General features: G+C 36.7%; 1 protein-coding gene across 6 annotated transcripts in view; it reads right to left on the minus strand.

The window, feature by feature from the left end:
• Positions 1 to 80: 80 nt before the first annotated feature.
• The window catches only part of LOC104152863 (golgin subfamily B member 1-like), a 46,562-nt gene continuing 35,830 nt past the window's right edge, over positions 81 to 10,812 (minus strand). For all 6 annotated transcript variants that reach the window (XM_068945432.1, XM_068945431.1, XM_068945430.1 and 3 more), the window contains 8 exons: positions 10,647 to 10,798; positions 8,945 to 9,104; positions 6,295 to 6,447; positions 4,999 to 5,166; positions 3,341 to 3,438; positions 2,852 to 2,986; positions 1,946 to 2,060; positions 81 to 759 (listed from right to left, as the gene is read on the minus strand). In XM_068945432.1, the coding sequence (XP_068801533.1) occupies positions 601 to 759; positions 1,946 to 2,060; positions 2,852 to 2,986; positions 3,341 to 3,438; positions 4,999 to 5,166; positions 6,295 to 6,447; positions 8,945 to 9,104; positions 10,647 to 10,798 (1,140 nt within the window). In that variant the 3' untranslated portion in view covers positions 81 to 600. The remainder of the gene's footprint in view (positions 760 to 1,945; positions 2,061 to 2,851; positions 2,987 to 3,340; positions 3,439 to 4,998; positions 5,167 to 6,294; positions 6,448 to 8,944; positions 9,105 to 10,646; positions 10,799 to 10,812) is intronic.

Below are 10,812 nucleotides of genomic sequence, written 5' to 3' on the forward strand. Positions count from 1 at the left end.
CATTAACATATACATAGCCGTGCACCTTGTCAGCACTGCAAACTGCAAGAACTTGCACTTCACATAGCCACAGAAGAACATTCACTTCTTAAACTTTTTATTTTCAGTTGAAAGAAAACCCATCAAAAATCCAGTTCTTCTTCCTTTATTGCACTCTGTAAAACTTCTTGTTATAATCAAGAAGCCAATAAACAGTAATAGCTGAATATTCCTTTAAAATTTATAGTTTAACTCTTAAAATAAATTTTATATAGAAAAGATACCATTTACAACCCATTCAGTAGTAATCAATCATTATGTACTCACAGACAACATTAAATTTTCTTGTATGCAGCAGTTCCTTTATAGGGCAAACAGAGGGGAATATTTTCTCCTTAGCAAATATAATATTCCACTGTTAAAGAGCAATTCAAGTCACCTTTGGAGCATCTGTGATATACACAAATTTCTTATAAGAAGCTCAAGACTCACAGAGTATAACAGGAATATATACAACTGTGTCCAGTGCATAGCTTAACAGCAGCATGTGATAATTCTACCGTCTTGAATTGGCACACCATTACCTATAGGAAAATAATTTACCCAGAAAATGCAGTGTATTTAGAGAATGCCAGTGAGGCACAGTAAAACAATAATATGTAATGTCACTAGGTATGTAAGGAACAAATAGCGGGATTTTGCTCTGGAAGTCAGCAGCTTAGAACAGTAAAGACTTCGCCCTCGAAGCCATCTTCTGAAGGAAAGGGCTCCTCCTTTCATCTGGTGAGGGAACAAAAAACATCAAATAAATAATCATGAGGACAGGTAAGAGGTAGCTCTGCTGTAATCTAGAGTTTTGGGAGCGCTGTAAACCTCCTAGCTGAGATGCAGTAATGGATGCCACAGCACAGGTCATTAGCACAATGATTTAAAGTTAAAAGAAAACAATATTCATAAAAGTGGGGGAAAAGAGAATATAAAATATAAGATATTTGTGTATTATGTAATTGTACACGCATACTAGAGATGTGGAAGAAAAATTACATTCATATACATTTTACCTGACATTCACGTGTGCAGTATATAATATGGTAACTCACATTTTAATAGGAACATAAGTAAGGTGTTATGTGGCATGGTTGTTTATAGCTACGTGTATTTGACTCACCAACTACAACCGCAAACTAAAAGAAATCAAGGACATGTTTTCCGTACTTAGTATGCTAATTTGAATCACAGAACGGCCAAGGTTGGAAGGGACCTCCGGAGATCATCTAGTCCAACCTCCCTGCTCAAGCAGGGTCCTCTAGAGCACATTGCCGAGGGTCGCGTCCAGGTGGGTATTTAAATATCTCCAGGGAAGGAGACTCCTCCACCTCTCTGGGCAACCTGTTCCAGTGCTCAGTCACCCTCACAGTAAAGAACTTTTTCCTCATGTTCAGATCGAACTTCCTGTGTTTCAGTTTGTGCCCGCTGCCTCTTGTCCTATCACCGGGCACGACTGAAAAGAGTCTGGCCCCATCCTCTTTACATCCTTCCTTCAGATACTCATATACATTGGTAAGATTCCCCCCTAAGTCTTCTCTTGAATGAACCTCTTTATGGCATTCCCACCCCGTGATATCTAGCACTATAAAATAATACTTCACGCTCAGATTTTCATGAGCGGACACAAGGCAGATTCATACAAGTAGCTGATTCATACCAGTGTTTACATACAAAAAGGACAAGCCAAAAATTAATGACTCCCAGTAACCAGGAAGAGAAATCAGTGCCCCAAGTATGAATGACAGTTCAAAGAGACACAGGTAAGGCTGAGGGAAGATGGGGAAAAGGAAGGACCAACATGAAGGACTTTATGATATGTGCTATCTTCGGTCCAATCCGCAACTAGTGGTATACAATACGCATACCACTTTCCAATAGCTTATAAGTCAGGATTTTTAAAAGCTTCTTATTTACTTACCTTTCGCACGATAACATGTTCACTAGGATTGATAATTAAGGCTTCCCTTTCCTCCTCAGATTCCATCTGAACAGTGTACTCTGTAGGTACAGACCTGTAACTACTTACTTCAAATCTAGAGAAAAATGAAAAGGGTACAGAGTACTGAGTTATCTACCTTTAAAAAGTATCAAATTACCATTACAAACATTATTTTGCATACTTAAATTACTGGGGGAGAGTCCTCACAAAAAGCAGTAAGACTTGGATTATGCTGCCAGGTCTTTTTCAGTTTCTTTTTTTAAATCTACTCTCAAGATGCTTCATTTATTCAGAATAACCCCCATCATCTCTAGCTCATTAAATACTGATTTTCAGATCACTATAGCGGTGGAGATTTTATTTAGGCAGATGGATAAACACATTTTAAATCTACTAATTTCTACTAACTTGTTAAAAAAATATCACTGACTACTGAGTTCGACATCAGAAACAAGAAATTAAAAATAAATTAAAAAAAAAAATCACAAAACTTAATATATTCTTGATGCATAGACTTTGCTCTAGCTTTTCAACATCGTCACACATGCAGGAGTACAGTTTCATTCCTGCATGTACTCACAAACGGGTTCTATTATTTGCCTCAGAAAGCTAACACCTTTTCCTATCAGTAGTCTCACTTAAAAAAAAAGGCAAATAAAAAAAAAAATCTGACACTCAATTTTGTAGCACGCTGCATTTAGAACAGCCACAGTACCTCAGAAAATCTCATCGTACGTTCGTCCAAGCGGAAGTGGAAGAGGAAGGGAAAGATGGCTTAAGCTCTCTGGACGTGCAAGTTATTTCATATCCATGGGAGGGTTTAATGTAGCAGTCTAACTGCCATAGAGTTTTTAAGGAAAAAATACATCTTCCAAGAATATTTACCTGTTACTTTGCTCCTCAGAGAGTCCAAGAGCCTCTTCTGCAGCTTCTCTTCTCCTCTTCTCTTCTGACAGTGTTTCTGTCAGCTGTGAGAGAGCCTGCTGCACTGAATCATATTGTTGCTCAGTCTCTGCAAGCCTATGATAAAACAGAAATAACAAGTCAATATTTTAAGTAATGAAAGAGCAAATTCCTTTTTCATTTTTTTAATATCAAAAAGATTTTTTGATATAAAAAATTCATAATGAGAGGCTTTAGATTAGATATTAAAATAAAGTCACCTATAGGCATATCTCTTTACAAAAACAGACTCTAAATATCACCAAATAATAATAATTCACAAATATGACTAGATTCATTTAATCCACTACAAATCCACTTCTCTCATTTTTCCCCCAAAATACCTTAAGAGAGATGGAAAAGTATTACTTTTGCTCTTAAAACACAACTGTCAGGAAAACGATATTGCTAACACATGCTCTCAGTCCTGACCTTTTTCTGAGTTCATTTAGCTCCATATTGTCTATCTCAACAATAACTGCAGATCTTTCCTGCGGTGCTCCTGGGGGAACTTCTGCTCTAGCTTCATCCTGGAAAATATTAAAGGGGAAAAAAGCCAGACACCATTTTTCTAGTTAAAAAAATCTTCTGTTTTAATTAAAGAAGCCATAAGCACCACAGAGCAGTAGAACAAATGACGATTGTGCCATTTAATTGTTTAATTTCCGGAGTTGCAATTTTCCAAATCTGTTTTCTAATGGAAAGCTGATGAAGAACACTGCCTGTTTATGTTGCAGGACTTGAAGGGTACAGGTATGCTACTGAGTTACCTGAAGTGAAAGAAACGTGCCTACACTAATATAACACTGACCATAGTTTCACAGGTAATGCAGTTATTCTGCTAACAAAATCTAAGACAAACTGTGTGTGATGTCACACTGTGCCATATACACATGCCAGCTCACACAAAGGTAGCTAAGATGTTCTGCGCAGTACTGTGTTCTTTATCTTGCATTTATGGACTTCATTCCAGGCACAGAATTCCCCCACGATATTTTGAGTCCTCATGATACCCTTTAATTGTCTGGACTAGTCATTGCAGCTATAGCTGCCTAGGTCCCTGCTATATGGTGTAACACGCACAGCATCATCAGGGCAGAAATTCTGGGACCTGCTGTAGGAAAAGAACAAGCCATGAGCAAGCTGGGATCAGCAGCAGGGGTGGTAGTAATTAATTGTTTGGGAACGATGGCTTCATGCCCGTGAAGAAGAGATGACGTTAGGAACCTGCAATCTCCCTTCCATCGTCTCTCAGATAATCTATGCCTGACATAAAGCTTAACGTATGCCCATTAGCAAAGTCTAAATTCAGAGCTAGTGAGGTTTAGGCGGTGGGAAAACACTGGGAACTGTGCTCAAGCAGCCCCATGCTTTCCAATCAAACAGTGACATATGTGGAATTTGACTGATCTGTGAGGTAGGAGTAGGGATTCATTTCTTTTTCAGTTCATATAGTTCTTCTTGTTTGTTTTTATTTCCCTTTCTGGAAAAATAGGGGTTGTTTTATATATGAATCTCTATAGTACGTTAGGGTCTTGCATTAATGGATCATTACTGAATGAGCAATGCAGCATAAGACTTTTTAAAAATAAAGATATCACAAAGGAAAAAGATTATAGAAGTATATGAGAGATTACAAACGATACAGAAATGCTGAACAGGGTGTACAGATCTCACTTCTGAAAATATTACTCAAACACCTTGCAAAATGATTCACAACTGCTGTGAAAAAAATCACTAACTCCCTAATAATCTAATTATTAGTGAAGATTAAATTATCTCTGCTAACTGTAGGCCAATTCAAAAAAGAAGACACTTCAGAAGGACAAAAGCATCTGTGAACAGCTACCTTAATTGAAAAGTCAAGTAAAAATAGCTTTGGAGCAATACAGACAATTATAATCCTTGCAAGCACTTCGCGGGCAAAAGCAAAAGTATCAGTACTAATAAAAACCATTTACTTCATGTTCAGCACAGGAAAACTATCAAACACATGAGCACAGAAGAAAAAAAACTTTAAAACTTAAAAACGTTTAATAGCTTTTAAACGTTAAACTTTAACACATGATATTTCCATATACCCATTTTACCTGAACAGTGCTTTGGAAGGATGTCACTTGCATCGTCTGATACTCCCTCTCCAGTCTTAAATAACGATTTTGCAAATCGGTGTAACGAAGCTGGTTATCCCTCAGAGTCTGAGACACAGTCTTCAGCTGGGCAGACAAGATGGCATTCTCTTCTGCTGACTGCACAACCTGGAATAAATCAATGTTTAAATAAACACATTTCAGAAATTATCTCCTCCAGGAAATTACCACAGAACTGAGAATTCTCATCTCAATGACTGAATAGTCTTTTCAGAAAGTACATCAACTTTTTGGCAAGGTCACAGTTTGGTAGGATTCAACTAGTCGTTTAATGAACAGCAGAAATAACAAAACCTGGTTATTTATTTCCTCTGTCATCAACATCTCCAAAGCAGAAACTCCAGGTTTTCTCCCATGCCTTCCTCCTCGTGTTTCCTATGACCTCACCACGTGGCAAAACACAGTATATGTGGCTGCTACTTCAGGACAAATTGTATAGCCGAGCAAGCTTGACAATATACACGTATTCATCAGGCAGTCAATTAATGTACAGCAACTGAGTTTTTGTCTTTTCAAAAAGAGAAGTAATTTCAGTCTCCTCCTTTTACCTAGACACTCATCTTCGCTTGTAGGAGCTTGTGATTTCTATGCCTTTTTTCAGAATTTGGTTGAAATTATTATTAGGTTTAAAAAACGCTGGGTGAAGCAGGGAGAACAGACACAATGACAGAAAAACACGACAGCTGAAAGGTCACATAAACCCAGTTTGCTTTGAATACCAGGCTACAAAGACAGAGGTAAGCGTTAAGGGAATTATTTCCAAGAATGTTTACAAACTTTTGTGAACAAAACTGAACATATATATTTACCATCTTTACAGCCACAAAATGATTCATCAAGAAATTGTAAAGAAACATTTCTGAGGCATTTAAAATTCGCTTTGAGAAGTTAAGATCTTGTTCCAGCTAAGGAAGACATCTGTTTCTGTCTATAACGAAAAATATTTTACTTTGAGTAGAACTTCAGCAGTGCCCCATCAATCTCTTTAGAATGCAGATTCAAATAAATCTCTCCTCAGTCAAATGACTAGTCACAAAAGCTGCAGCAGAGAGAGATTACTGAAATTTTGTTTGCAGTTTCTAGGCTGAGCTAATAGAGTTGTTTTGAAGAACCTAAGCTTTAAAGCACTGTAAATTTGAAATATAAAACATATCATCAATTTAGTAGTGAGAAACACTGGTATGTTGATAGCAGTTCAGATTTACATGAACCATTTAGGATGCTCTTTTAAATTACCTTCGAATTAATCTGCTGAAAATGAAGATCCTTCTGGTGGATCTCCTGAAGACAACGTTGCAGTTCATTTTGAAGCTGATTCCTCTCAGCTAAAATATGTTTGATTTCCTCAGGAACGTCTGCACTTCCAGCAAGAGAGGCAGTTTCTAAAATCTTAAAAAAAAGTATTAATATAGTCAGAGTCAATGGTGCAAAAGTTTTGTAAACAATTATATACAATTTCAACACTAAATATACATTTGGACTAAATAATGATTTCTTTTTCAGGAGCTCTTTTCAGGAGCTAATCACACATTTACATTAGATTTTACTTGTATAAAAATCCAACTACATAGTGTTTTCAACTTAGATACTTCAACAGAAGTATATATATAGTTTACACATTATATATTGCAAATTTAATAATATTAATATTTAAATTTATAATATATATATAAAATAAACTATTCCATAACCCAGGAGACATTATTGTTCATTACCTTTTATTCATGATTTTAATCACAAAAGATGAACAGCAAATGACAACCATAAACTTGACCAAATAAAATGTTTTTAATGAAATTAAAAGGAACGTAATCTGCCCCTGCCACTCTTGGAACACAAAAGGCAAATAAGAATAGTATTTTGAAATAACATTTTCCTTGAACCTTTAGTGATCATCTACAAAAGTAGATGGCAATTGCCAGACTGGGTCTCAGCTGCGGTCTTTCTAAATCGGGTATTTTTGTTCCTGGCGGAAGCCAGCTCCAGCTGCTCCAGGAGACATGTAAGAATGCTTCCATTAGGCACATCTCTCCCCTCTCCCTCTCAATTAGGTCCTATTCTAATCTTCAATAATTAAAAGACTGATTTAGGCTCTGCAAAATGAAGTTTAAAAGATTTGTTAGCATCAAGAATACAAATACTGAAAATGGTTGCTATCAATGTGACTTTCCAATTCCTTTTTGAATTCTGTTAAAAAAATCTTGTGCTTGGTAACAGATTGTAGCAATGATATAGTTGAAAAAAACATTAACGTTACCTGAAAGAGCATACCCTTTTCTTAGTTTTGCATTTGTCAGCAAATGTTGCTTATTCTGGGTTTACAAGAAGGGAGAATGCAGATTCTCAGTTCACCTATTTATACCCTTCACTACCATTAGGCATTTTTGTATCTCCTATTTCTTTCCTATTGCAAACAATCTTCAATCTTTTCCTACTTTTCTTCTTAAAAGTTTTTCCGTATCATGCTTTTCACCTCCTTCCTTTGAAATTTTTTTTATATTGCAAGGCAAAACTGTGTAGCAGCTGAGGTGAAATGCATTACAAATGATTTGGTCAAGAACTGTTTTCTGTGTTGCTTCTCCTACCATTTCTTCAGCATCCAAACAATTCATTTAATTTAGATTAGTTTTCTAAAAATGAGAAATATGAAAGTCATCTTGTTTGTCCATCTGTTCTCCCATTAATATTTGAATCAGTCAACCAATTTTGAAAGCAACCTGGGCAGGGGGGAGGGAGTCCATGTCTCAAGAAATTATGATGTTATGCTTCATGTGGTAATTAGTGGCTGGGGAAGACAAAGCCAATTTGGCACTACCTACTGAGAGAGAGACAGGTAGAAGTCAGCTGTACTACAGGCTGCTCGGCAGCTGATCAAAGTCAATTAACGTTGGACTTGACGGCCAACAACACACTGTTGGCACCCTACAAGTGACAGTAGGGCATCCTATTCTCTTTGAACAAGTATGCTACAGGAACATGCAAGGACACTGTTAGAACGGTGTGAACAATAAGAGACACGTGATACATATGAAATTGGCACAAGACGACGGAATTAATTAATATTCCTGATCATGGACATAACATGTTTCATCTCAGCGACTTAGAAGTAATTCTTCCTTCAGCTGTCTGAAACTTCCCTGTCCTTTTCTTGATTTGACAGAACTAACTGAGAATCCTGTAAATTGCATCAGTTCTTTCTTTTTTCCTTTCCAACATACGTGTCTGAATTCGGCAGCACAAGGTCTGCTGTTGAGTATTTGCATGTTCCTGCTCATTCATACAGTTTGAACCATGTCTTGAACCTCCCCATATTACATTCTGGATTTAACTAACCTATGATAGTAAATTACAAGATTACTTAAGTAACCTACTAATGCAAGTAACTCAGTAACAAGCAAATACCGTTACCTTACCATTTAACCACAACAAACTGTGACTGCCTTTTGGTCAAGTATCAGTAACAGCTATAGATTCTTGACAGTTCTTCACCTTTTGTTTCACTACTATTTCATTTCTTTATGAAGGTTCTTTTCACATTTTTGACCACTAAAATAGATCACGACAGTGAGTTCTCTCTGTTATTTTATCAACACATGAGAAACTCACAATTCTTCTTTGTTTAAATCAAGTTATCAATATTAAGATATCAGACTCCATTTAAAAGTGTATCACACTGTTCTTAGTTATTGCAACTCGTTTGCTAGGAGTAGTTGTAACTTGCTGGTTTAACCCCAGTGTAGTATTGAAATACATATAATATACTTTTCATCTCCCCTCCTGCAGTATAATATACTGTACAGTTCTCATTTGGGAAGCAGTCTGCTATTTTAAAACAACTAACTGATCAAAACAGATTCATGCCTCCTGCTACAATTTATTTCTTTACCTTGACTGGGTAACTGCTCCCAATGGAGACTGATTTCTTAACAATCACGTCTGGTTGCAGCTTCTGTAGTTCTGCAATCTGTTGGTCCTTCTCAGCAACTGTGATCTCATATTGACTTTGCAGTGCCTGGGACTCTGAGAGGAGGAGGTTTTTTTCCATTCTGAACATAAAATATTAAATTAGCTGTTAAAGGATAATCTAGTACCTACAAGTCAATGAGAAGAACAAAGCTGTGCTCACTGGTGGTTTTGAAACAAATAATGGTATTTTCTAATCACAGATATATGCAAATATGGAGCATTATATGAACGTTTGCAGTACATACTTCGGTTTAAAGATGTTTGCTAACAAAAAACTTGGAAAACACAGCCTCAAACATGATAACCTCAGGTATGCCTTGCTGGCTTGGAGATCAGAGCAGCTTATCAACTGCAAGGATATGAAAATCTGCTAATGCAGCATACGTACTTGAACTACCTGAAGAATAAGGTTGGGCAGCAAAGCAGCTCTAGGATGTAGCAGTACAGAGTGCTGCTCAAGATAGTCTAACTTATTTCAAGTACGCAAGTTTGAAGAGGCATACCCTGGACTCAAAATACTTTATGAAATAAATAAACATACTACAAGTTCAGAAAACGCTGTCATATACAAGCAGTATCACAAAGGGCATAAAAGCAATTTAAATCTTTCTGAATTCAATTTAACACGTGCTTTCAACGTTTGAAAAAAGACTATTCATGCTGTCCACTGGTCAAGTCTACTAGTTCGAATGAGATTTCATGCTTGCTTGTTCATATTCGCAAAGATAAATGTGGGACTGACCTTTTGATCTACACTCTTTCCCCAAACTTCTAGTATAAAACAGGTATTATCTGAAGGAGATCTTAATCACAGAAATTTCACTACAAACAATAAAATGCAATAAGACACTACGATACTGTCTACCAACCAAAATTACCACCACTGAACTAAAAACAACTGCTTTCTCACTTCCAATCATCTGTACATGTTTAGTTAGAATCTGTCTTAATTTACAAGCTCTAATTAGAACAGCAGTCTGAGATGATCAAATCTTGAGGCGTCTCCACTGAGCACCACTTTAAAATGCCTATTGCCTTCTTAGATGCAAAGAGCAACCTGCAGACCTCGGAAGGTGTTCACAAGATTAGGCCCAATGGGTGTAGTATTCATTTATCATAGATGATAGGAGTTGTGGAAAGTGCTGAAGTGAACCCCTGAATCTGCAAAAATATTGCCGAAACGTGAAATGAAGTTAATTTTCAACATTGTAATTGGCTAAATACGCAACATCTCAGAAATTTTTAGAGAGAGATCTGGGGAAAAACGTTCAGTCAAATTAACAGTTACTCTTACTGAGAAGAGAATATGATATTAAGCACAGAAATGAGATTCTCAACCTGTATACCCTACACACCAACAGGACAGAAAAGATTCAATTAAGACTGTTCGAAATTTTACGTTCACACAGAGACCACTACATAAAAGGACAAAGATAACAGTGAACAAAGACAACGGTATGAAAGTTGACTTAACACATAATAGAAACATTCTTAGCCTACCTTCTGGTAAATTAGACATAATTTTATTTCTGTTTCTGTTTCATATCATGTTCTGAAGTCCACTGAAGAATTCTAAACAAAAGCCACATCCACTACTTGTTAAATTTAACACACACACACACCTTAATCCAGCAAGCTCGTTCTGGTATGATGCAATCTCTCTCTCAGTTTCTGCCTGGAAGGCCTTTGTCTGACGCAACGCTCTCTCCAAATCATCAACCTCGGTCTTCAGTTTCGATATCTCAATGGCTGCAAGGCTGGCTCCTTCTTTAGCCTACATTTAACAAA

The sequence above is a fragment of the Struthio camelus genome, chromosome 5 (genome assembly GCF_040807025.1).
Source record: "Struthio camelus isolate bStrCam1 chromosome 5, bStrCam1.hap1, whole genome shotgun sequence".
NCBI lineage: Eukaryota > Metazoa > Chordata > Aves > Struthioniformes > Struthionidae > Struthio > Struthio camelus.